Source organism: Chelmon rostratus, chromosome 6 (genome assembly GCF_017976325.1).
Source record: "Chelmon rostratus isolate fCheRos1 chromosome 6, fCheRos1.pri, whole genome shotgun sequence".
In the NCBI taxonomy this organism is placed as follows: Eukaryota; Metazoa; Chordata; class Actinopteri; order Chaetodontiformes; family Chaetodontidae; genus Chelmon; species Chelmon rostratus.
The window spans coordinates 24,491,791-24,519,209 of NC_055663.1; the positions used below are offsets into that span (position 1 = coordinate 24,491,791).

At 39.8% G+C, this 27,419-nt stretch overlaps 2 protein-coding genes across 2 annotated transcripts; both read right to left on the reverse strand.

The window, feature by feature from the left end:
• Positions 1–844: 844 nt before the first annotated feature.
• Positions 845–9,367, reverse strand: LOC121608175. Its single transcript, XM_041939346.1, has 5 exons — positions 9,359–9,367; positions 3,865–4,912; positions 3,507–3,659; positions 2,687–2,788; positions 845–2,270 (listed from the first exon to the last, which is right to left on the reverse strand). Exons 2-5 carry the CDS (start codon positions 4,900–4,902, stop codon positions 1,962–1,964), a joined length of 1,602 nt encoding a protein of 533 aa, XP_041795280.1. The 5' UTR covers positions 4,903–4,912; positions 9,359–9,367; the 3' UTR covers positions 845–1,961.
• Positions 9,368–10,133: 766 nt separating this feature from the next.
• On the reverse strand, positions 10,134–26,437 carry ticrr (TopBP1-interacting, checkpoint, and replication regulator). Its single transcript, XM_041939824.1, has 21 exons — positions 25,307–26,437; positions 24,142–24,355; positions 23,481–23,713; positions 22,539–22,773; positions 22,166–22,304; positions 21,909–22,036; positions 21,448–21,651; positions 21,164–21,309; positions 20,568–20,668; positions 20,194–20,287; positions 19,879–19,961; positions 19,361–19,591; positions 19,006–19,093; positions 18,682–18,754; positions 18,074–18,205; positions 17,782–17,872; positions 17,577–17,635; positions 16,835–17,112; positions 14,060–16,235; positions 13,502–13,630; positions 10,134–12,279 (listed from the first exon to the last, which is right to left on the reverse strand). The coding sequence occupies exons 1-21, from the start codon at positions 25,979–25,981 to the stop codon at positions 12,161–12,163; spliced, it is 5,628 nt and encodes a 1,875-aa protein (XP_041795758.1). The 5' UTR covers positions 25,982–26,437; the 3' UTR covers positions 10,134–12,160.
• Positions 26,438–27,419: the final 982 nt, after the last annotated feature.

Sequence of the window (27,419 nt, forward strand, 5' to 3'; positions counted from 1 at the left end):
TCTCAGACCAGTTTTCTCTTCATGACTGTGACCTCATCTTCTCTGTTATGTTTGGTACATGGTGTTGATGCATGTACATAACTGTACTGTATGTTATCATGTGCCTTAATTTTAAAAAACAAAATGCCTTTTAATTAGAATTCATTTGGAAATAGCCAGTAATGAGTCCACTTTACAGCCACTAGTTCACAAACAGAGACCTTACTGTTCTGGATTTAGGCTGTGAGCTCCTTATGGAGGATAATTCAACAATCGGTGGATTAAAGAGAAAACAGCGGGCGTACAGTTTTCAGATCAAAGTTCACATTGCATTTCTGCAGGGCATCGAGTTAGTTTACACGACACGGGACGCATTTGAACATACAGTAAAGAAAGATATACCATATTAACTCAATAAAATTGAGGCAACAGATTGCACGCAATATTATTAATTAAATATAATCCGATTTATAATTGAGTAAATTTTAATTAAATGAGACCCTTTGGAGTGAACCATTTAATATGAGTAGATTTAATTAAAATACATAAAGGCAGTACTTAAAACCTAAACAAAAATATTGAGTATATATCAAAAAGAGAAATGTCTAAATTAGTAAAAAGTACTAATAAAACATAATTAAATTCTACATACAAGTACCATGTATTTGAGTAATAATGATATATCTTAATCAGTTAATTTATTTGAATTATTTTGAATTTGATTTAATTAAATCGAAATATTATTCTTACTTAGATATATTGTGTTTATCTCATGATCTACATTTTAAGGTGAGATTACAGTGGGTACCAGGAAGTACAGAGGAAATAAAACTCAGAAATTAACAGAACACACATTAAATGCTTGCCAAAACATTTTTAATTATAAAAGTATAAATGCTGACCTTGAACAGTACAGTTGCCAGAGTACCTGTCGAGAAGAACTAAAAAAAGTTAGGGCATGCCTACACTGTCCTACCAACTTAAATTTACAAATAAATTAAATGTGTGTGACAAATAAGAGAGGAGAAATCCTCTGCTTGCTTCCTCGCCTCAGTGAGACACTAAATTATATCAGTTATGATCTTAACACAAAGATCATAAGCACTAATCCTTCATAAGTGCATGTGCCACAACAGAAAACATGTAAAATAATAATTTGTAGATAAACATTTTTACCTTGTCCTAAGCAGAACCTGCAAACGTAAGGACCTGTAAAGCTTTCAACAAGTCCACCAAGAGAGTGCGGACCAAGGTTGTCTGCTGCCACACAATATACTGTCCCTTTAATATTCTTTTCAGCACTGACAACAAAAACTGTAGACACACAAAACTATTCTTTTTAAGACACAAATCTTTCAAGAGGCTTTGTTTTTTACACAATGTTCCTAATGGAATTCTCAAAAATAATCAATGTAGAGAATTAATGCTATTCTTGGTTCCTCTACAGCAAAAAATGAGTTTTGTTTGAAATATTCCCCATCTTGAAATGATTCATTCTGAGTGGATGAGCTTAGTCTTTTAAAAAAAAAAAAAACCTCAAGTGAAATATCCTTATTGGTCACTATATGCTGCAAGGTAGAAGGGAACGGGCACATATTGGGAGCTGAGATTCTCCTGTGAATCAAGAACATACCCCACTGGCTAAATTAAATGCTTGTGACAAATAAGAGAGGAGACCATTTATGGTCATTGTATAAACTGAAAGAATTGTCTTGTTGAAAAGAAAAATCCTCTGCTTGCTTCTTCAGCACAGTGAGCCACTAAATTATACCAGTTATGATCTTAAAGAAAAAGCACAAATCCTTGAAATGTGCATGTGCCAAAACAGATAACATGTAAAAGAACATTTTGTATATAAACATTTTTACCTTGCTCTGACCACAACAGAAATGTCACTGACATTTGGCACTTTCAAACATGCAATCTCAATCTCTTAAATCTGAACCTTGTGTGGCACAAAAGTGTGCGACCATAGTTTCACTTCAAGCCAGAAGTTTGCTTTTGAGGGACTGGACTTTCGTTGATAGCTTTGATGCATCCAGTTCCAAGAAAAGTTTTTGGAATACCTCAAAGGTGTACTTCAGCTGCTTGGGATAATTGAGATTCAGTGCATAGGTCAAGCCCAAGAGGAGACAGCAAGCCCTGGCAATATCTCCAAGTCCTTTGATGACTTCCATGCCCTCAATGACGACTCCAATTTCCTTTGGGCTGTCACTTGTGGAGGCTATGTCCTTTGTGATCACAGTTATTGCCACTACAATCTGTCCAAGTTCCTCCAAGTTCTCGGTACCCTGCAACATGAAAATGTAATCAGTACCATAGCATATAACTGTTTTTTAAGCAGCATATCACTTAAAAAAAACTGCATAACATATCACAAAGATGTTTAATAAAGAGCTCTATGTCACCCATGTCAATGTAAGGGTGAATGACAAATTAAAGCAAAATTTGAAGTTCATGTTTATTTAGGGCCCTTATTCACTGTTCACTGAACCCTCATGAAAATCAGAAGGAGTTGATTCACCAGGAGCCAACAACTTCAGTGCTCTTTAGTATTGATTCAACAGACTGAAGCTGTTCTGGTAGGGCAAAAATTAAAGAACACGAAAACAGTTTTGGTTACACATCACATATCAATGTACTTGACAGCATCTAATCAAGCAATTACAGTCCTTGAATTAGGTTAATACAAATTAAGTTCACCTACACTGAACTCTTTGATGAGATGTTCCCCATGCTCTCCAAGGTATTCTATAAGACACCTAAGGACAACCTCTCTGGCCATCTCAACAGAAGGGCATGCAGAGTTCTGGAGAGGAATGCAACAACTGATAAGCCAATCATAAAAAAAAACAAAAAAAAACATCACTCTATTCAACAACAGTCATGTTCTATTAATTTGGAAATGTAAACACATGACAGGGGACAATTCTGATTTTGTACAGCCTATGTCCTATTTTTGTGATTTTGGTCATCATGTTTTTAAATTCTAGGAGTAAATATACATTTAGTGAAGCCTTGAGGTCTGGCAGTATTCTTTGTGTGTGTGTGTGTGTGTGTGTGTGTGTGTGTGTGTGTGTGTGTCTTTTCTGTTCTTATAAATGGAGTCAGTGCAGTGTCATAATTCTGTTAATCCTGATATTGCGCTGCTAAAAAACAAACTTCATTAAATGGCACCTTATTTTGAAGAGTTTGCATGGTCCTTTTAGTTTTGTAATGTGTAACTTTACAATAATATCGAACACATGGTGATAAAATGATAATTGCTATCTTAAAATGGAGCCTAAAGTCAAATATACACTGACACCTAAAATCCCAATCACTGTATAGCGCTGTTAACTTCATCAGCAAAAAACTCACAAATAAATAAATCAACATTTATAATCATCATGATAAAATATTATCTAGACATGTACTTTCACAATTTTTATTGGATTGATTATTCTGCCACCTTGAGTTGTACAAAAAAAATGTTGCCTGGAAATCTTATGGAACAAAGCTACTTTTAATTTCGAAAAGTATTGTACCTCCAGTGGTTCCATTATGATCTTCAGTCTTTGTCCAAGCGCTCCACCTTTGGCATGAAACAGCTTCAGTAGCTTGGGAGTGTGAAGGTCCAACCCAGACATAAATTTGGGTTCCAGATGCACAGTGGTTATTCTCTGAAATTCTGCACTGATCTGAAACAAAAAGGCAACAAGAGAGACAATGGTATTACATCACCTCTCAGACAACTTATACAAGAGCTTTGGGAGGCACATCCAATACTTACTACTTTAACATCAAGAACTTAATCAAGTAAATTGGACAAAATTATTTACAACTCCCTTATCATTGTCAATTTAATTTCTTATCTTTTAACTATAATTACATAAGAAAACTCACTTGAGAACAATTAAACAGGGCAGGCCAGCGGTCCTTCATGGTTTGAACACTTGGACACTGATTGATGACTTCATGTCGTCTGAGGGCAAATGTCTTGCTCATTTTATCACCGACCATCTTTTCGTTGTTCTTCTTCTTTGATTCAGTGACTAGTTCTTCCCTTGCTTGTTCCAAGCTGTGCTCATCTTCACCCGCTGGGTAGGGTGGGAGGTAATTGACCTCTGCTCTTCTTGCCTTTTTAACATTTTTAGCAGACTTCCTGTCATCTGGGCATTTATGTTTCAGAGAATTGCATGTAACATCTGGCATACCATAGCCTCTTAGCTTTGTTCTGTAGTTAGCCATTTTGTATTTAATGCTAGTCTGCCATCCACTGAGACCTGAAGAGCTCCCCGGATCCTTCAGACATGGGTGGGCCTTAATAAGTGCTTCAGCAACAGATAGAACTTGCAGGGATGATGGGTAGGCAGTGTATGTATAAATGGACTGAGCTAGCTTTTCAAGTATGTCTGACTTCATGTTTGGATAAGTCAGCAGTGTGCCATCTTTTTTGTAAAGTTCATTGGCTCTTTCAAGAACAACATCAGTTTCAACAGAGAACTGTGGAATGATGAATTCAGCTGGCCATGGCTTCCTTTGTGCGCTTCTGTTTGGTGACAGGATGATTGTGCTTGCACAAGAATCACATGAGTCAGGGGAGTCCTGTGCAGTGGAACTTGTGGAGGCTGGAGTAAAGGATTGCTCTGAGGTCACACTTTCGTTGCAGCTTTCATTGTGTGGTACTGGGTACAAATTGAGAACTATTGGTTCGAGTGTCACAACCTTAATTGTGGATTTGTGTTTAATTTGAGCAGTGGAGTTGAGAGTAAAAAAGTCATCAAAATCTGGATCTAAATACTGCAGGCTGAAGTCATCTTTGATGTCTAATGTCTGTTTGATGGCCAAATTCAGCTCCTCAACAGTATCTGGTATTCCAGACAGAAGAGACAGTTTCTCAATTCTGTGTCCAAAGATCACCCGGAGCATTGATGAATCCATGTCACGTGGCCTAGTGACAAAAAAAGGAAAAGAAAAAGAAAAAACAAAATTTAAAAATCCTGCCGACAGCAACACTGTACAGTTTGTGAAGGAAATGTAATTTAAAACGTGCAACAGATGTAGCGTTTCAATGTAACCATCCGCTTTCCTGCAAGACAGTAAGCTGTAAGTGGACAGACATCTGGAAGGCTGTGCTGATGAACAAGAATCATGTCCCCACAGCTTTCCAACAGAAAAGATCTGAGATGCTCCTGGTACCAAGTATTCAGTTTCTTCACAATGAAATAAAGTACGTTTTCCAAGGTCAACATCTGTACAATCTCGACAAAGTCTGGGAGCCCCCCTGTAGAACCATATGGCAAGATCATTCCAGCTGAGTACCTGGTTCCATGGTATGTCACAGTGTTAGACAACTGTACACTTAACAGCTGAGGAAACACTTTCTTAATGGTCTCCTGGATTTCAACACGCAGTACTTCCAAAGGCAAAGACGACACTTTACTGATTATCAGGGAAGGCTTAGCCACATTTCTTTGCCAATTGTAAGCCATTGACAGCTGATGTTTTGTTGAAAGAGACAGCAAGACATTCTTGAAATTGCTTGAGAACCTCACAACACATTTAAAGAACCTATGTTTGGCCTCAAAGCGCATAGTCCACAATCCAACTAGAGGACCAAAAGCTTTTATGAGAGCTGGATAGTGTTCCAAAAAATGGTGTTTGGGTGTCAAACTCAGCTGAGGGAAAAGTTCTTGCCATCTGTGACGATGCTCTGATATTTTCTGGTCAAGATAAGCAACGCTTTCAGGGGAGTGTAGAGGGGCCACTGAGAGCTCTACAATATCCTTAAGGGTCATAAGAATTTGCCATGCTGGATCATCAATGGGTATCCTTGAGCCAATGATTAGTGGCAGTGACCTTATCAGTGCCCAGTTTTCGTGAGCATTTCCTCCTACAGTACCACGACTAGCAAAATTAACTGGGATGGCCTGAGGGCGGTCAAGATCATCAGTAAACTTAAAAGGAAACTGCTTGATTAAGTTATTAAGTTCAGACAATGTAAAGTATTTGTTCTTAATGAAAGTGTTAAGACAGTGCGCTAATTCTGAAGGCACAATGCCTTCAAAAAGGTCGTGGAGTATGTCAGGAGGGTAACCTCGAACAAAACTGAAGTACCTCAGCTTCTTTGTCAGTGGGCAAGCCTTCTTGACCCCATTGCAATGTAGCAAGGTTGGATCTTGTTCTACAGTTTTGAGATGCAAAATATGGGTTTCCTCTGTTCGAGGTGGAAATTCTCCACAGCGTACCTCCTTTCGAGAGTATTCAGAACGGTGTCCTAAGCAGAACCTGCAAACGTAAGGACCTGTAAAGCTTTCAACAAGTCCACCAAGAGAGTGCGCACCAAGGTTGTCTGCTGCCACACAATATACTGTCCCTTTAATATTCTTTCCAGCACTGGCAACGAAAACTCCTTCTTGTTCCAAGACAGACAAATCTTTCAAAAGAGGCTCTAACACAATATCGTAGCCAAATCTTTTAGCATCAACAGCCTTGCAGAGAATGGCCAAGTTTATTGCACAAAGTGTAGAGCGCAGTCCAGGTGGTATATTTGCTAAGACCCAATAAACAGCTGTGATCTTGTGTTTTTTACGTGACGTTCCTAATGGGTTGCAAATCTCGAAATCGTCAATGTAGAGAATTAATGCTATTCTGGTTCCTCTACAGCAAAAAATGGGTTTTGTTTGAAATATTCCCCATCTTGAAATGATTCATAGTGAGTGGATGAGCTTAGCCTTTTTTTAAAAACCTCATGTGAAATATCCTTATTAGTAAATATATGCTGCAAGGTCTGAAGAAGGGACACGTATTGGAAGCTGAGATTCTCCTGCGAATCAAGAACGTACTCCACTGGCTCGACAAATTCAAACTGTTCCTTGAAATATTTTCTTCGTTTATAAACAGAACCAAAGGGCCCATCTAATCCCAATGCTTTGCTTGTAGGATGTGACTTACAGAGTTCCTCTGCCAATTCAGTGACAATGTCCTCTTCCACGGCACAATTGTTCTTTTTCAAACTTGTTTCAACTAGCTGATAAATTACTGGAGCAGATGCTGTGTATGTAAAATGAAGCTCCTCCACCAAATCATCAATACATTTACCAGAAACGTTGTGCACACTTTCCAACTTCAAGAGAAGTAAGCCAATTCTTTGTTGAATTTCATTCGATATATCCACTGGAGGATTTATGCAGGTATCCTCATAATCATAGTCTCCTACATGATCAGCTTCATGTGGTAAAGTTTGGTGTTCACCAATGACATCTGGCTTTAAGTCTTCAAGTGAATGAGACCTGTGCTTTCTGCTTTTGTGTGAAAAAAATGTGACATATATATTTGTCTTAAATGTGCATCCAGCAAAAACACACTCTACGGTTTCATGGCGCCTCAGATGGTTGCCAAGGTGCAGGAAATATTCTTTTTTAGTGGGATGTTTAGATGAGCAAATTAAACACGAGAAACAGAGGACTACTTCTGGCCTTCTAGGTTCATCTTCCGGATGGTATCTTGAAAGATGCGTGCGTAGGGCACTCAAAGTTTTAAAGGAGCACGGACAATCATGGACAAGACAAGGTACCGAATTTGCAGTTTCAAATGTCCTGTGCTGTAGCCTGTAATGGGTCAGAAGATCACCTCTTGTTGTTGCTCTGTATCCACAGGTTTTACACTGAAATCTCATCTGGGGGCACATAAGAGAAACACAGTCATGTTAATTACAAAATGTGCCTTTCTGTTTAATTGCAGATAAAATAAAAACCATCCATGTGTCAATCACATGCATATGGTGTACTGTAGGGCTGGTTGGTATATCAGTATTTGCATCCCTTTATTGTCAACATGTACACTGATGACATCCAGTCTAGCAAGAAATTAAATTTTAAACAATTATAGCCTACTTTCTGGATGTGAGAGTTTCTCCCAAAACAAACCTTGTTAATTTAACTTTATTTAAAGCTTTTTAAATATTTCATATTTTAAATGAATTGCAAAACCTAATTGTTGTACACTTGAACACATAATTACTATAATATAATAAGTGATTGACCAAATGTTTACTGAGTTTTATGCAAAGGTAGAACAAAAAAACAGATCACATCAGGTTTAATGCTTGCAGCATGTCCTGACGTGCCCCCTACCCCACCCCCACCACACACACACACACACACACACCACACGAAGTTCGCTAAACTTTTAAACTATCAACCCTGCATATGCTGGACATAAAACGAATGGTACCACATTGCTCCTCACATATTGTCAGAAGAATTGTATTATACTATTTAGTGTTTAAATGAGAAAATTGACGCAACCGTTATGTTAGCTCGCCTGCCTGATTCGACTGCTCGCGGCTGGCGGGAGATTAAGAATTAAGAGTAACAGTAAACCTTAATAAAATTGAAGCTCTAAAACACTGACTTAATGCCTTTCGAGGTAACTTAACGTTTATGACAAAACAGCGAAAGAAGAGAGACAAGTGATAACGTTACCTGCGTGGTAAACGGTCCAACACAAAGCGGAAGTTAAGTTAACTGAAGTGCAGCAAGTAGAGTTTGGAAATAAAAGCTCACTATACTTAGCGCGATAATACTGATCATTTCCCGATATGGAAAAGTGTCTGATCGCAACACAAACCCCAACATGATTATCGGCAGGATTTAAGTACATGGCGAGGACATATGAATTACACAAACGCAACATGGGCAACAGCATATCGGAAATACTAACCGACATCTTTCAAAGTAAAAGCTTGTGCTTTTTTACGTTTTTATGTATTCGTTTTTAAATTTACATCACTGTAAATATAATTCAAAAAGAATAGCAACACAATTAAATAAAATTTTAGACAGAGCTAATTCGTGATTAGTGCTATTTTTAGAACTGGCTTATGGGCGACTGATGTGGATGCTGTGGGCGACCTGGTGCCCGCGGGCACCGGGTTGGTGACCCCTGGACTAAATGTTTACTGAGTTTTATGCAAAGGTAGAACAAACAAACAGATCACATCAGGTTTAATGCTTGCAGCATGTCCTGACGTGCCCCCTACCCCACCCCCACCACACACACACACCCCCACCACACACACACACACACACACCACACGACGTTCGCTAAACTTTTAAACTATCAACCCTACATATGCTGGACATAAAACGAATGGTACCACATTGCTCCTCACATATTGTCAGAAGAATTGTATTATACTATTTAGCGTTTAAAAGAGAAAATTGACGCAACCGTTATGTTAGCTCGCCTGCCTGATTCGACTTAAGAATTAAGAGTAACAGTAAACTTTAATAAAATTGAAGCTCTAAAACGGAACACTGACTTAATGCGTTTTCGAGGTAACTTAACGTTTACGACAAAGCAGCGAAAGAAGAGAGATAAGTGATAACGTTACCTGCGTGGTAAACGGTCCAACACAAAGCGGAAGTTAAGTTAACGGAAGTGCAGCAAGTAGAGTTTGGAAATAAAAGCTCACTATACTTAGCGCGATAATACTGATCATTTCCCGATATGGAAAAGTGTCTGATCGCAACACAAACCCCTACATGATTATCGACAGGATTTAATAAGTACATGCCGAGGACATATGAATTACACAAACGCAACATGGGCAACAGCATATCGGAAATACTAACCGACATCTTTCAAAGTAAAAGCTTGTGCTTTTATCAGCAATACGAACGTTTCCATTTTGGAAGCGAAATACTAGCCTATATTAACATAGTTTAGCTAACAGAAGCTTTCTGCTGCTGAGTTTCTCTCTCTCTCTGTGCTATGCCCTGCTCATGTTGTATTATAATTCAGCATGCACCATAGCTATGTATTGACTTCACCATCCCAGTACAGACAAAATAAGTTTACTTACCACAGTTAACCAGATTACATAGATGAGTAAAGTGGAGGAGGGTAACTCCCCATCTGCATGTTTTGCCTGCCGAATTCAAAATGCGCGGTTAACAGGAAGTGCTTTTCAATTAAAAATTGACAAATTCAATTAAGTTGGATTTATTCAATTTTCTCTCAGTTTAGAATTGCATAAACAGAAAGCTTATATTTGATTAATCCAAAATACGCTGGTTTTATTCAAGACATTTTTATTTGAATTTTACGTAAATAATTACCACAAAATCAAGGACACATTAATATTGAATATACTTTACCAAATTCATCAGTTAAAACCTACATGACCACAGAATCATTTATTACAGTACCTGCAAGATTTTAAAAAAAGTAACAGTGAATATGACTGGGAAAAACCTGCTGAGGTAAATTTACAGTGAATGTCTTCACCTCAGCTGGAGCTTTTACAACACTGAATCACAGCATATGTTCTTAAAAACATCAAAAACCTGAATAAAACACATTTGTACACATTTATTCAAATCAAATACAACTAATGAACTCATAGCATCAAGAATTTACCACCTTTATTGCTTTACTATTACCTAAATCATATTTTTGAATTGCACCAGCAACATCACCCATGTTCAATCAGGGTGTGCCATGTGATTAAGGCTCATGTTCACCTGTATCTGGAAGGTGGTTTAGCGAGTGTACTTCATGCTGTGTGGGAGAGGGCCTTGAAAGGCTTCTGGAAGTCCATGAAAGTACGGTGCCAAATTGTCAAAGCTGTGAAGCCAAGTCAGAGTACAGACCTCAGCACAATCCATCATTTGTGGCGGGATTTGAAAGCTGCTGTTGTGTCAAGGCCCCTGTGCAACATCACAGAGCTCGAGCAATTTTGCATGAGAATGAGGGGAAACTTGCAGCGTCCAGATCTACAAAGCCGATAAAGAGCCAAAGGCTAAAGGCCGTCACTGCTGCCAAAGGATACTGACTTCAAGAGAGTGAATACTTGCGATTAATAACTGTCTTTCATGCACGTAATTTATTTGATGTCAGAAGCTGTTCTGTTTTGTTCAACAGGGCTTTTTCACAGCTGACGCTTGTGTTCGTATGAGAATCGCAGGTGTAACTGCTGACATTAACAATGGCTCTGTTGTATTCTAGTGTCCTGGTAAGCTGTGACTGTGAGCCAGCAAGCACAATAGCACGAACCTGAAACCAGAATTCAGCCATCATTCATTTTCTATGTATTTAATATCTTCATTGTGATGTTATTAAAAATGTCTTTCATTTCACTCTCTTTACAGTGAAATGCTTCAGGAGCAAGCTGGTGCGGCACACTCGCTGAACTGGTATATAACCACAACACCACACAGGTGTGTCACCTTATCTGACTTTACAGCAAACAACTGGTGCCCGAAATAAACCTTATGGGTAATAATTCAAGCACAGAACAACTAGCAGGTCTGATAAAACAAACAAAACCAAACACTGGATCACAGTCAGGATTGTAAATTTTGGGGGTTATCTTAAAATGTGATTTCCTGTGTGCAACAATCATTAATGCACCACCGACTGAAGGCACATGAAGAGTTTTACGCTTTTAGAGCACTGACCTTCGAACAGGTTTGTGATTGCGAGATGAAAGTATCGGGTCACCTTTTATTTGCTGCCAGCTGATGAACTTGAATTATAAAAGTCACATTCAGAGAGAAGAAAGCCTGAAGTAGTAGTGTTTGCATTACTGGTCGGGTTTTCCAGTCTTCCCCTGATCTGCCAATAATCAAAACAAGTGTGCAACCTTACAAAGCAGGGTGAATACAGGATACAAAAAATGTAATAACTTACTTCAGAAAACTGATATTTATTTACATAAAACTTTGGCAACATAAGATATTTACAATCAGATGAAATCGCTAGCTTCCCTTTTACTTACAAGCAAGTTTATGACAATAACACACTAATAAATAAACATGAATAGTATTTATATCAACAAATGTAGACTTCAGACTTGATTGCAAAATTGCAGATTATAATTTTTAAAAACAATGACGACGAATAAGAACAATTTTAAACATCTTGGCAGAACTGCATAGCTTTTGAACTCCATGCTAAAACCTTGCTCTAATTTTAAATGTTAAAATGTCCTGATTAAAATCGAAGCCTTTGATTAGAACAGAAAATGTCAGGGTCAAATGTGTAGGTGGAGGAGAGTGAAAAGGATCACCAAGCTTTTCAAGTGGTGCTTGAAACACATCCTTCAAATGTGCCATCAACAGCACCCCTGACAAAATACGGCTGAGAAAGGCTCAACACGTCACAGTAAAACAGAGAGGACAACCTCTGCGGCTCAGTGAAGCAGTCTCTTCCTGCTGTAGGTCTTCCCCGTGTTTGAGCGCCTGTTTGACTGGCCGAAGGGAGAGGGCTCCACGCCATCAACGTCTGTCCTCCGCCCTGATGCAGCCTCATCTACAAAGTTTAGGAAATAATGACATGTTAGTTCATTTACAGTGCAGGTGAAGGTGATTGCATTTATCAGGTTCACTTTTGGCAGGAGCTCTGACCTTCTGGCCAAAGTAGAAAACACACTAAATGGCCAAGAGTATGTGGACAGTCAAACATTACAACAATACGTGACGATGGCGGCAAAAGGTTTATCTTCATTGCAGATTAATCTGCAAATTACTTTCTTGATTCATCATTTCTCAATACATTTTCTACAGGTCAAGGCCATGTATTAAAATAGTTTGTTTTATTCCACCAACCGTCCAAAACTTTATTCAGTGGTAGAAGATATTCAGTTTAATATCAGACACAACTAAGAAATCAAGCAAATAGTCATATTTGAGAAGCTGTAAACAGATCCTTGTTTACATTTTATTTGAAAAATACCACAAATGATCAATTAGCACAGTTGCTGAGCAGTTTTCTGTTGATTGTCTAGTCCATTAATCGTTTGTTGCAGCTCTGTATGTGACGATTGAGCATCTTATTCGAAAAACCATGGGAATTAACATTGTTCTTTTTCCTTTATCTTAAAATACTGACATGCCCATGTGGACACTGAAAGGGTCGGTTGCTGTCGTTCTTCCTGACCATAGTGGCCACGGCTAAGAGAAATCTGAGGTTGCAGCATTCTCAGACAAATTCAGAGGGTATCTTCCAAAGTTAGTCTTTTTAGTCAAATTCCATGCGTGTTACTACCCATCCACTGCAGTTAAGCATGGGAACACTGTAGAAAAAGGGGATTAATTTCTACACACAAGGACAAAGGATTTTTTCACAAATTACTTGAAACTGCAACGACTCTGGTCATCAACAGTGAAAAGTGACTTTTACTGTATACTGTAAGCACTTGAGTAGTCTTAAAAAAGTCAACCCATCGTTTAATATAATGGGCCTAAACCAAACAATAAAGATAAACCAGAGACTCAAAGTGCTCAAGTATGTAGACAGTGTTGTGTGCACATATTTTCAGGCATAAATTTTAGAAGGCTGGCAAGCAACCAGTCATATTTCAGCATCTAAAAGTCAGTTTCCTGCCCTGGTATTATAAATACTCAGGTAAAAAAAGGTGATATGAGAGGTTGACATGTAGATTCTGATTGACTATTTGTTTTTTAACCTCTGGTATATGAACACAGTATGCAGTACAGCAGATTTTTACGCACATACACACTGTACATCTTACCTCTAAAATCTGGCGTTCTCTTACCAGCAGAGCCAGTTTTGCCCTTGAACAACAACGGTGAGTGAGTGAGGGCCAGAATCCCACTCGCCGTCACCGGCTTCCTCACCTTTGAGCTGGGAGGAGTCGCTACTGTCAAAATGTAGAAAACAGCAGACAAAGTTACGGTTTTATTCTGCACTTTTATACAATCATTTCAGAGAAAAAGTTTAACTTTGCATTTACCATTTAATATCTAAAAAACAATATCATTCAACTATCTTTTTAAATTCCATGATACCATATATCCATCTGATCTTTAGCTCTAATAGTCCAACTGTCACAAAGTTCAGCGATTTAAAATGTGACACTGTATTTAATTTCAGTCATTTCTTAAGCAAAACTACAAACTTTGTACTGGTTGTAGCTTTACATCTGAACAGTCTCTTACTTTCTACTCACCTTATTGCACTAAATATTTGGTCAGAATATAAAAGCAATTTTATATTACAAATGAAAGTATTTTAATCGCGATTCCAGGACTTTAAATTAGAAAGTGTTAAAAAAAAAATCATAGCTTACATGACTTGACGTCTCCATTTCCAGCAGCCCAGACCATTTCTTCTTCTGCTCTCTGATGATCAGCACCGTCAGCCTGCTGAGCCAGCTTCTCCATCCAGTACAAGTCCTCCACTGGAGAAAGAGGAGATGCATCTGCTCCAACTGAGGGTGACTGCTTTGAATTCACAGCTTTGTTGTTTGAGGGCTCATCTGTGTCCTCAATGTCCTGCAACCTGCTAACTCCAAGCTCAGCTTCCTCCAGCAACTCCGCCAACAAAGGCTCTCCCTTCAAGCCACGATCCTTGCCTCCAGCCACTCCAATCTGAGCTCTCTTCCTGCGAGGCCAGCTGTTGAGGCTGTCTGGCATCACCTTCCCTACACTCTGAGGTGAAGGAGTCAGGGGAATGATGTCTGCAACTGCCACTGGAGATACTGTTCCTGCAGGATGGCGTGTAGGGGTGTAGGACTGGCAGATGTAAGTCTGGACGCTTCCACCTTTTCCAGGCGTGCTCTTGGCCGGGGTGACATGAGTACAGAGAGATGGTGAGACACATCCAGGATCTCTGTGCTTAGAGAACAAAGCCAAGGGACTTTCCAGCTGAGAAGGTTTCACACCAACTAACGGGCTCTGAGCTCCTGCGGCCAAATCACCCGCATTCATGGAGTTTGTGCGTTTGATTTTGATCTTGGGAAGTCCCGAAGTTTGCATCTCCATTTCGACTTGGTAAGTCAGAGGGTTTGGAGTACCCATGCGCTTTTGTTGACGAGGTCTTGCTGGCCCTCTAGGGGTTGAAAATCGAGGAGCTTCATTCCCGTACCCCAAACGAGCAGCAGCCTCCCTCTGTTGACGGTCAGGGGTCTGCCTGAAGCCGTAGCTCCGACCAGGAGTACCTTGAGGTGACACGCGTGGTTTAGGAGAGACTGTGCTCGACAGGAAGTCTTCACCAGACTGCGAAGGCTTCCGTGAAAAGCTAATGTTCATCCTGAGACCGCCACTAAACTGGGTCTTTATAACAGCTGCATCTACAATGTCCATACTTTCATCTTCGGTGGATTCAGAGTTTAAGTGTGAAGAGTCAAACTGCTGTGAATCTGTGTGGGAACTAGAGTCAGTTTCAGCCTGTAACTCTTCTTTTGGATCTGACTGCACGTTCTTTTCCACAAGGTCACAGCTCTCAACAGATTCTGTGTTTATTTTGGAGGGAACATTCTCACTAGACTGGGATCTTAAATTATGTCTGGTGGCACCCTGACCAGACCTCGTTCTCAACAGGGACTTTGCAGGAAATTTTATTGAAGTATCTGATCCTTTTGAATCAGTAGAACCTCCTACTGGTGCAAACGCTGGCTTACATGGGGATGAGATGTTTGAACTTTTTCCTGGAGTTCTTCCAGAGCGTGTAATCATTCGGTGAGTAGGACTAGGAGTTCTGGTTTGAGTTCTAGTGTTGGATTTAGGTAAAAGGTAGTGGTCTAGAGGTGGTGTAGATTGTGGAGGAGGCATTTCCAGTGGACTAACAGTCTCACTTTTTTCAGGTGTTTTCATCCTGTTGTTGTCAGAGGAACTCTGATTTTTTTCATCCGTCAAAATGACACTATTTGCATTTTCACAAACCCTTTTTGGGCTTACTTGACAAATCTTTTCGGGGGTCTTGAAAATGTCTCTTTTAGTGTTTCTGCTTTTGACAGGACTGCAGAAAGCTTTGGGTGAATTCACCAGTCTTGGAGAAGTGCGAGATGCAATACAAGGTGACTCTGGCACCTTGAAAGTAATGCTGTTCTCTGCCACTCTGCACTTTCGAGGGGATGGAGACCATGTGACGCTCTTCTTGGGAGTCCTGGAAATTGGGCTATTAAGTAGATGTAATCCAGAAGAAGATCGGCACTCGGCCAAGGCCTTAACCGGAGTCCTGAGAATACCCTTCAGTGGGCTCCTCACAGGGCTTTCCTTAGTTGGAGTCTCCACCACAAGAGTCATTCTGGCTGGTGATCTGAAAGGACTGCCTCTGAGAACCATACCAAGTTCACGAGAGCTGCCTGCTACGGGGCTCTCTGCAGCAGAGACATATGTCCTGGATGGAGGTGGGGTTTTGGGGCTCCCTGGGGTTCGAGGGGTCTTGGGTGTCCTGGGTGTTGTGATCCCATGGATGGCTCTCCCACGGCTGCCAGGTGATTTTGTTGGTGTTTTATTTGGACTCTAAAACAGACACACAAACCAAGAAGTCATTCAACCTGTAATGACTGATGTCTTTGGCCACTTCAGGGCAGCAGAAACAAGCTGTGCACACAACATCGATAAATCAAAATTAAGTTGATATGGCAAACTTGTTTGCAAACAGTTGCGGAGCAAGTTGTGTTTCTGCCATTTCATACATTTTTGATATCCTGAAAAATTGCTTCAGTAAATGCATGATTGATGCACAGATGCTGTAATTAAAGATATCTTCATACATTTATTGTACAAGCAGTGCTATACAACATTTGCATGAAAATCTATTTCTAAAATGTAGAAAAACTGGGATTTGAACATGAAAAGATACTGAAGTCATTTGACATTTTACACAAAATTCAAGGAAAACATTAGAATCTTATCAGAAATTTGTCAGTAAGCTGAGAGACGACATCCCTGTAACATCACTTTATTTCATTGTGTCCTGTAATTGTTTTAAATCTGCTTGTACAACAGCAGATTGCCTGTGTTAGCACATATTTGCAAATGTTAATAATCTTCGGGAGGTACACCTACTAACGCATGTACTGTGTTTGGTGAATCATATCATTGAAAAGAGAACTCACCTCAAAGACACTAGAGTCTGTGGACAGTCGTGACCTGGTGGCCCTGGTTGCAGGAGACCGGTCTGAAGGACAGCTAGAGAAATCAGCAGCCCCAAAAAGAAGACGCATTGGAGACCGAACTGTTTTCACGTTCACCCCGCTGATTCTGCTGTCGCTGAGAGTAAGCTGGGATGCAGAGAGAGCCCTGTCCAGGTTGCGGGAGCGAGGTTGAGAACTTGAGTAGAAAGTGTTTGAGTGTCTTCTTGCAAACTTCTTTAGCCTTGGGCTCCTTCTAAGGTCTGATTAAAAAAAAAAAAAAACAAAGCATAAAAAAAGACTTGTTATGGGTAGCGCTTGAACAGTGTAAAATTAGCCTTCGTAGTATCAAAAAATGAATAAACAGTACACCATTGTCAAATGTATAACAAAACAGGACAGAAAAGCATCCAAAAATGATTACAGCTTTCTTTCAAAAAATATGCTGAATGAAGTAAAGTTATTAAGTTTTTATTTAATGTGAGCACCTTTATTTCCAGGTAAATTAGATGTAATTTCTTTTCATTCAAATCTTAAAATAAATCTGATCAGTTTTATAAAGATACCCCCCCTGCTGTGTTTATATCTGTGTTTCTTTTGTACATTTCAAGAGACAACACATACTTTTGTTGTGCACTTAAACGCAGTACAAATACAGATTATACAATTCCTACATTTACGTAAATCTATTCTATGTAGAAATAAAACGTGTGGATCAGTAAAATACCTTCTGCAGGTTTTACTGGTGACTCTTCCACAATACATTCCTCAGCTGGGACAGATCTCCTGAAAAAGAATTATCAAAAAACACAAAGGTAAACATTTTTAGTTCATAAATATCAGCAACTGCAGATGTTTTTTGGTCATACAATAGATACATTTATTGAAGAATAATCAAGAAATTTAAAAAAGACAACCCGCTGATAACGTACCTTCCCATTTTCTGCCGGTATAGGAGGCGACTGGACACTTGCTTGTGATGGGGTGTCTCACACACTTTCTTTGTTAGAAGTTTGTGCCTCTCTGAAAAAGAAGAATTTCCTTTCAGATAAATGAAATGAATTTCTTTCTAACTGTCAACCTGGCAGCAAATATCTGAGGATCAAGGCTGTACGACTAAATACTGCAAGTAAAAGGTTTTCCCTCCCTGCAGATTAAAAGTCAGCTTCCTTCCTTCATTTACAACAGTTTTCATCTGTTTATTTGGAATAATAATCAGTTTACCTTCGTATTCATGGGATCGCTTGCGTTTCAATCCTTCCACAGCGGACACAGACCGGCTCCTCGGCAGCTTGGCTTTCTTTGAGGGGGACACAATCTCTTGGTTGAACAGGTTTCTTCTCACCTTCGTCACCTCTGTGGACAATCAGAATAGTCTGTATTCAGGACTTGAATGTCACCATGGCGATGGCTACTGCTAAATGTGCATGGCAATGATTACTGCTCCCAAAATCTATCATTAGATTATGAAACATTCTCTCCTGTCAGCTTGAAAGAAGGATGTAAGTTTGTTGTTTGCTTCATTGTGGAAAAAAAAGAGGCTGGGGTCAGTACATTTTGCCAAAACTATGATTGATTTCAACACACAGAGCAAACTAATGGACACCAGATGTGTGCATTTATTCTGTGTTGTATGTGTGTGTGTGTATATATGACACAATTTGAACCAAATTAATTCAAGCTGTCCAGAGACAATGTTCGTCATTCAGGAGCAAACTATAAACTTTTTACAGCCACTTTTCAAACCTAAAAAGTTTCAGATTTACATTTAATAGACTGAAAGATTTCGGTTGAGTAGGAAAGTGGCAAGTCAGATGTGAAACATAACATACCTTGTGCTTCTTGTTTCTGAGGTTCTGGTTCTGCAACAGGTTTCTCCAAAGCAACAGATACCTTTGATTTGGACTAATGAAAACACAGTAAAGCTGGTAAGGTATTCTGTAAGCAAATAGCATCTCAGGTCTTAGTTGGGTGATGGTTTTCAAACAGGACAACACAGAAAGCATTTGAGAAATTAGACGATCAGTAACACATTTAAAAGATGAATAACTCAAAGCAGTCAATTAGAGATAATATGAAATTAACAGCTGGTCAAAGTTGAACAATAATCCAATAGAGGTATCAGGAGTGATTATTTATCTACAAGCTCAACTTACAGCTCTTGTAGCCTTTTTGGGCATCTCTATTTGGCGAAGACTCTGTGATGATTCAGTCATACTGCGATGACGAGTCAGCATCCCACTCCTAAAGAAGAGCAGGGAAAAACTTTAATTCTTGAAATAAAGTGTACAAAACATATATATATATATTATGGTTTAGTCACACAACTAAAAAATATCCCAAATACTAAAAAATTTCATGATTTTAGTATATGATTCCATTGTGGTGACAAGGAGCACGATCATCCTTTCACACTATTGTGTCTTCTTTGTTTTAGTATCTAAGATTGGTTTAAGGCCATTCCTGATTTTTCATAAGAAAGGGTGTCTTTAACATTTAGCCTCCACTCACTTCCTCTTGCTGGCTGAACGATTTCGCAGGTCCTGCAGGCAATCTCTGCCACCTGAAACCTGGCTATGTGTGGAAAGGGGAGATGAGGAGGCTGACGGAGAAACGCTGTCCTTGGCAACTGACTCGTCACTGAAGAAATCAGCAGGTAGAACAGCCACCAAAGCTTCTGGGAGCTGGGTGCCCAGACTGTGGTAGATGTCTGCAAGCACTCTGGGAACAGCAGTCAGGAACCTGCCATGACACAGAAAGACTATTGTTAGATTCTATAAATACTTGGCTCATTTAAAATCGGTGTTTCACATTACAATTCAGTACGGCTATTGTGATGCACCTAGGTGATATTCAAAATAGCCTTTTTTCATCAGGGTGGTTTTAAAACTAAACATTTATAGCAATCAAGAAGCAAAAGCTTGTTAGTGAGTACAGGCAACTCCAAATCATGAATCTGTAACTAAATTCTTATATTCTTCTGGGGGAATACAAAAAAAAATCTCAGTCTTGAAAGCCCAAACACTCACCCTGGGAGGACATCATCTTGAAGGAACCTTGCTAAGCAAACTGGGTCTTTTGTGAGGGAGATTATCCTGAGCATTTCAGCCACCTGAAGAGGAAAGTTTAGAATTTATGTTTCTCTCAATTGTGAAATTAGTGGGAGTGGGAGTCTATGAAGATGAATAGTAGCAACCAGTCAAATACTGATGGAGGAGAGCAACTATTTTTCATCAGTATAGATTTCAAAAGGATGGCAGGGCTGACTTTTAAAGAAAACTACAAGAAAACCAGTTACTCTTCTGCCTTCGCAAGTGAATATGCCTCAATAGCAAGCACCTTACCTCCTCCGCCATCTGATCAAAATCCAGTGAGTCAGGCTGCTCCGAAGCAAAAAGTCTGCACAACTCCAGTCTCAGCAGCGCTTGTAGTTGGCACCTACAGGAGACAACCCATGTTACCGACACCTAAATATAATTGACTTGACATAAGAATAGAAATACTGTTGACCCTTATTTATCCAGGAGGATGGACACATCATTGTAGATCAGCAATGACCAGCCAAAAACAGACATACACAAAAATAGGAAACGCTTCACACCTGGGAGACCCAGTATTGCCACAGCCAGGTGTTTAAGTGACTGGTCAACATGCTGAGTTTTACATGTTTAATTGACACTAAAAACAAGATAAGACACAAAGGTAGAAAATCACTCACTCTCTGACTTTGCCATCAACATCAGCAGCCGTGCAATAGAATTGTCTGATTGATTTGCTGGTCTTGAGGAGGTGCTGCTGGACAAACAGGGAGGTCTTTACCTGCAATGAAATTTTTAAAAAGTTGTTTAGACATGCAAATTGTATATGAATATATATATGTGTGTGTGTGTGTGTGTGTGTGTGTGTGTGTGTTTATTTATTTATTTCCAGTGTGCAACAATGAGAATTCAACCATGGTCTATTTTATTTTTTTAGTAACGTGTCATATCTTCCATGTTTTTTTACTGATGCTTCTTACTACTGCACTATCGCCTTTGCATGTGTAACACTGCACATTTCCCCACTGTTGAATTAAAGGATCATCTTATCTTATACACAACCAAAATTGACCAATTACTAATAATACTAATAAACAAAATAATACTAATAATACAAAATAGATTGCCACCTGAAATCACAATGTATGATCATCCACCATTGTGCAACCAGCTATCAATTCATCCACCATGAAATTACAATAGCCAGTCTGCTGCTAAGATGAAAGTGGGTCAAGTCAAAATCTTGAAATACATTTAAAGCTGCCTTGTGTCTCACCTCCACATCTGATTCTGCCACGAGGAAGGTTTTCACAGCAGACACAAGCTGCTGGACACCAGTGAGGAGGGCCAAGTCTCTTTCTACCACAGTTTTCTCGTAACTGGACTTCAGATGGGACAGCAGCTCTGCCTCACTGGTGAAACCTGGGCAAAGGGTGATGATACATTACTTGATTTGTTATTATATCAAAGGCAGAGTTTGACACTTTGAGAAATATGCTTGTCCACTTTGCTGCATAGAAAGACTGTTAAGTGCTGTACAGCTTTAATGGGCACACTCACTTATTGTGTTCGTTCCTTCAGATTTGTTCTTGTCACTTGATCGTCTCTTCCCTTGTCTGTCTGGCCCCCTGCCCTCGACCCCCAGCTGCTCAGCCTCGTTCTGGTTCTTTTGGGCTTTGACATTCAGCCGTGCCACATTCAGCATCTGAAGGGAGCGGCTCATGGTCTTCATCTTCTGTTTCACTGGTGTGCGCTGGGCGCCACCTGTAGATAGAAGAGGGAAAATAAGAGAAATATTTAGTGCCTCTTTAACTCAGGTTAAAAACTGGATAAAATGATACAAGAAACTGAACATTTTTCCTCCATTTTTTGACTATCTTAAAAAAAAGCAACTTCACTTCTGTCTAAAAGGATAATAGGTGAGTCCCAATATCATATATTGAACTTCTATAGTTTTATAATTTCACAACCTTCATAGAAACTCAAGAACATTCATAAAAAAAGAGATATGGCTTTCTCACATTTCTTGCCCCTCTTGTCATTTGCACCCTGCGATGTTTGATACAATTCGGCCAGACCATCGATCAGCTCCTGCTGTAGGACAGGCAACTCCTCCTCTTCTCTCTGTTCTGGCACTGCATGCAGTAACCTGTCCAACAGAATAAGCAAAACCTCAGGATCATATGTCACATTAGGTTGGGTTTAAAATCATAATGTAAAACTTTTGCTTCAAAAGCACTACATAAAAATTATATATCAATCTTGAAATCATCTTTACCTCATTGACTCCATTAGGTGGGAACTCACTCCTGACTGGTCTGACAGAGGGAACCAGCTCTCCAACACGCCTTTGGTCAGTGGGAAATGGCAAACTTCCCTCTGAGCCCACTCAGGAACCAGATAATCCTTTGGCTGGTCTGAGGCAAAAACAACAAAAAAAAAACCCCAGCAATAAATAGCAAGCAATTAAGCACAACATGGATTGGATCACTGCCTCTAGTATTTGCAGGTTCAATGAGGTACACACATAGATGAGGAATATAAATACACAAAGGGTATGCAAGGAGTAATCTGCTATTACATATAAAAAAAAAAAAAAAAAAAAAAACTTTTGATGTTTTAAACGCTGAATATTACTATTCTACCCTCACCATCAACACTGTCACCATCCTCCTCCATGATGTCATACACTACTCCCAGAACACTGCTCACAACATCTGGCAGTTCAGCTGAGCTTTCTGTTGTGGCGGGGGCAATGATTTCGGTGGTCAGGAACTGGTCGTGCCGAGCTATTCCAGACTGGAGAACGGTAAGCAGAGCTGTAGCGTGTGACAAGGGGGAGAGGACAGCCGAGCACGCCAGGCCATTGTCATTCACCTCAGAAAGCTGAGGGAACAAACAAAAGACAAGAAAAGTCAGAAGTAGTCACAAGAAAAGATGAAGATTTTGAAAATGTTATTTTTAATGGTTATATTGTTATTCTGTGGAATTTTCCAAGAGACAAAGTAAACAAATTTATCGAGTTGTTATTGGTATTAAAAAGTAAGGGACCACACCAGGAAACCACCAACACATTGGACCAAAGGGACACCTGCAGGTGTTATTACTTGCTGTTTAGTGAGCTGCAGCTGAGCAGATAATTAGTAATCTAGCCTGCAAACTGACGCAAGAAGGACATTTTCCCCCGGCAAATGTTTGTTTGGTCACTCCTTCAGCAAGCTAAGGTGCAGAACACAAAAAGTGTGCTCATGTTTGTAAGTTGGGTAAAAAAAAAGGGGCCCTTAGCAGGAAAGCTAATGTGGGCTGTTGTTTAAAGTCTGTGGCCCTTGAATTGTTCACCAGGCTGAGTGACTCAGTGTGACTGTCTGATCTGTCCTAATGGTCAAAACACTGATGTTACTGCTTTATGCAAGATTTGAATGGCTGGTCTCCATCTACACAGACAGACAAAGGAGAACACAGGACAAGTGATCTACAGAGCAGATGTGTAAGCTGTAGCAGAAAAAAAAAAGAAATGTAATTTCAGTTGGACACTGCAAAAGAGCCTTAACCTGGATAACTGTACTGCAGAACTGAAACACAGTTTGCCTCACCATGTGAAGAGCATGAGCAGACAGTTCCATCAGGAGATGCTGGAAGGCACCGGTTCCCTGATCACTGCTGCTGGAGCACTGAATCACCCACGACTCTGTAGAAGTCGATGTCAGTAAAGAGGAATCCCAGTCCTGCAGAACTCCTTTCAGACACACTTCCACTGACTCTGGGAGGAGCCTCTGTCTGCGAGACACTGGCTCAACCGTGATGCCACAGGTCTGTGTCACATCACCTGGTTGCATGAAGAATAACACAACACACACAAATAAAGGTTGCTCATTTTCAACTTTATACTTACTTAACGTAATTGCCATTGCCTGTCATTTAAGCAGCTCATACAATTTCCTCTGTCTGTTTGGTTCATGTTCAGATTATTTATAATTTTGTTTTGTTTCTTTTGACACAAGACATGTCCTCGTTTTCTCTTCATCTGCACTGGTATTTGTTTTGCAACCTGTGTTTCATTTTGGAAGATAAATATTGGCAAATAAAAAAAAATCTCATTTAGACAATAACAATAAGAAAATGAGGATGTACAGTATAATGGCTCCCAATTCTTTAGAACCTGTATTTAAATTATAGATTTTAACAGCTGCACTATCATAAGGCATGCATGATTCATAACAGATGATGATAAGAGTTCACTTCCATGTTACCAACCTTGCTCCCACCGCAGAACACCGCCAATGACAGGAAAAGCCTGGCGGTAGAGCCTTTCAGAAGAAAGCAGGTATCCAATGCTGGACTTGAATGTAAAGGCATCTTGAGTGCAGCAGAGATTCAGCAGTGCAACTACAGGGATCACTCTGCCACCCACCTGAGCTAGGACCTCAGACAGCTTGTCAAACCCGACATGGTCCTCACACCTCATGACCTGCAATAAGACAAAAATAATCTTAAAAAAGTTGCCCACATCAGGGAAAAAGACCATTTGTTTTCACAGTCACTTTGACATTTAGCTGGAACCAATCTGTAACTTGTGACTGGATGTTCAGTCATTCTAAATTTCACACAGGCTGGTGAAGCAGTAAAGAGTCTGAGGACAGTTGTGGTTAATGCCTTGACCATGTAGGACTTAAAACATCTACAAGCTTTTAATCCCAAAAGTTGCTGGTCCTGTTTCTGAGACATGAGTACTAAACTTACTTTTTAGATGCTAGTTGTAGTCGGGTTATACAAGTGGGTGAGAAATAAAAGGAAATGCCAAAATAAAGTGTTGTGTAAGGTGACCAGGTGATCAGAAAGTCATAAATGTTTCTTGCCATAGATTCTATTCTGTTAGTTACTGGAACTGTGCTAAAGACATAAACGCCCTACAACCAAAACATATTTCTTCATTTGGTGTTTCGATGACGATACCAGTGGAAAGTGTTGCGTGGGGGCTCAACTGGTTTAAGACTTGATTGCAGCAGAGGCCAAAGTATATACTTACATTATTAGTATCCCTATTTATATGTCTTGTACACAAGCATAGGCATTTGTTATTTTACGAACCCACTTATTCAGGTTTTTTCTTTAAACTGTCAGCCATCTTTTGGCCTCTCAACAGGCCAAAAATATGTGTCATACAAAGTGTGGCAAATGGTGTCATTCCTGGTATGAAGGATTGTTTTGCAGATTAGTTATATATTTATATGAACTTCTATGACTGCATTGGCTACCTTAAAAAGTAAGGGACACTTGCCTGCTAAACCATCATATTACCATTCTAAAGTATTTTGTAATGATTTATGTTGTCATTTTTAATTTTGTCCAAACTGTCCAGCTCTTGTTGGTGCCTAATGGTAATATTTTCGACTGCAATAGTACTATGTGGTATACTCACCTGGACATGTGAGCTATTGTCAATCCAGTGCAACACAACCTGTCGCTGGACCAGCATATCACGAAGGCCCCGGGATGTAATGTGCTCTGTCACATCTGCAGGCAGGTCATGGTTTCCCAAAGAAAGATAGTCCACAAGTTGTGTCCTGCAACGTGGACACTCCGAGACAATAAACACCACATTCCTCCCGTTGTTTGAAATATCATCCTCCTGTGAAACACTGGGTTTCCCAACTCGGCTTGATTTCCTGGGCCTCAGGGACAGTTTAGTGGGAGAGGTAATGTCTGGTCTGTCCCATTGGAAATCCAGTAGGGTTTCTTTGAGAGCGTTTTGAACTGAAGCAGACTGGCTGGATTGCTGCTTTTGGCGAGAAGGGCACGGTTTATCCTTCACATCAAACTTGGCTTCAAACTCTATTTCAAAATCCTCAAAGGTTTTGTGGCGAAGCTCCTTAAAGTCTGACCCCCTTGACATGAGCCTGGCATTACGACCAGTCTTGGAATGAAAGAACTTATAACCCCAGCGCACTTTGTCAAATCCATATTTGTAGCTGAAATGCAGCAGAATTTGTAATATTCCTCGTTTCACGAAATGATTCCTGACATCCAGCTGATCGCCTGAATCGTGATCTCCATAATCCACATCGATTACAAAAACCAGGTTGTGTAAAGCCATACCGTCAACTGAAGCGTCCCCAAAGACAGCGAGTGACTCCTGAGCCCTTGACTCAACGATAATCCATGAAAACAGGTCAGCCTTGATCAAATGTATTCAAGTCCGGTGTCATTAGTTTAACAAATTTGGTCCAACGGGTTGCTCATTGTGTGTGGACACAGTGACGCCACATAAAGCTGCCAAGACTAGGACGCTTCATGTTTGTAACGTTACATGAAGTTATCCAGTTAGCTAGCTATGGTAGCTACCAAGACGCAAGTTAATGTAACCTACTTTTAAATTAGCTGCGGCTAGTGTGACATAGATTTAGCACTCGCCATTGTTTGAATTAACGTCGCACCCGCAGTAGAAAATAAACCCACGTAGTATTAGCTAAAACTGCTTAAAGTGTCCATATAACGTTACTCATATACACTTCCACATTCGCCATTTTCTTGTCGCCGTGTGTTCTTAACAGTTCGCGCTCCTTCAACAACAGCCCAACCCTAGACTGTGATTGGCTATACCCTTAACAACAACAACCCAATTGGTCCAAAATAAAGCATAAGCGAGTCGTCGATTCGCCACAAATCTCATCTTGACTTTTCATTGGGCATAAGCACCATCCATCAAATCTGTACTGAATCGTATTACAGGAAACATGACACAAGAACAGGCAGCAGAGTGATTGGCAGGCACCACCTAGATTTAACTTTTAAAAAGCTAGTTAGTCATCGGCAAAACATCATGTAAATGTAACGAGGAAGATCAAAAATATACATCGGCATGTCTCTGAGTTAGCGATAGTGTCATTTTGTGAAGGTTCACTGCTCTACACGGCTAATGTTAGCTAGTGCACAGCTTTGTGTAAAACTGCTGTATCCAGAGACATCAGCCAGGGACCGCTGCTCCCTTTCTTCTTTTACAACGTCTGCAGAAGTACATAACCCTACCTGGATTTCCACTCTTAATGCTTAAAGTTAACATTTTTCCCAGCCATAACTATTGAACTGAGAAATACTGAATAAAGCAACATGGATGAATTATAGAAACATCTTACAAGTAAGGCTTGATTTGAAAGTTGAATTCAAATGATTATTTGATAAATGAGTATTGGACTTCCAAAAAGACACTGCATGCTGGACCACGGATTACCAGATAAGGGAAAATCAAGCCTGCATGTCAGAGAGCAATGTCCTTATGAATGCTATTTGTTGAAATGTTGAAGGGATTTGGTTTATCAGCTAATGAAGTACTTTGTTTAAGATGCCCGCCGTGTGTTTAAAGGACAGAAATAAAGTAAAAAATGGCTAAAGGCCTCAGACAGTTTGTTTTTTTTATCATGCCAATCCACTGATGACTATCTACTTGCTCTGGTGTGCCAAGCAAAGCAGCAAGAATGATAGCTTGGCATCCTCAGCCATTCTGTCTCTCACTGCCTAAAATGGAAAAACTCATT

Bases quoted from the DNA above. Each gene is read 5' to 3' on its own strand.
- LOC121608175 (XM_041939346.1), bottom strand. From the start codon at position 4,902: ATGGATTCATCAATGCTCCGGGTGATCTTTGGACACAGAATTGAGAAA. The intron at 2,789-3,506 runs GTACAATACTTT...ATTCCTCTCCAG, and splicing joins TCATAATGGAACCACTGGAG to AACTCTGCATGCCCTTCTGT. The intron at 2,271-2,686 runs GTAGGTGAACTT...TTCATGTTGCAG, and splicing joins ATCTCATCAAAGAGTTCAGT to GGTACCGAGAACTTGGAGGA.
- ticrr (XM_041939824.1), bottom strand. From the start codon at position 25,981: ATGGCTTTACACAACCTGGTTTTTGTAATCGATGTGGATTATGGAGAT. The intron at 19,962-20,193 runs GTAAGGTGCTTG...TTTCCTCTTCAG, and splicing joins TTGATCAGATGGCGGAGGAG to GTGGCTGAAATGCTCAGGAT. The intron at 17,113-17,576 runs GTATTTTACTGA...TTTTTTAATCAG, and splicing joins ACCAGTAAAACCTGCAGAAG to ACCTTAGAAGGAGCCCAAGG.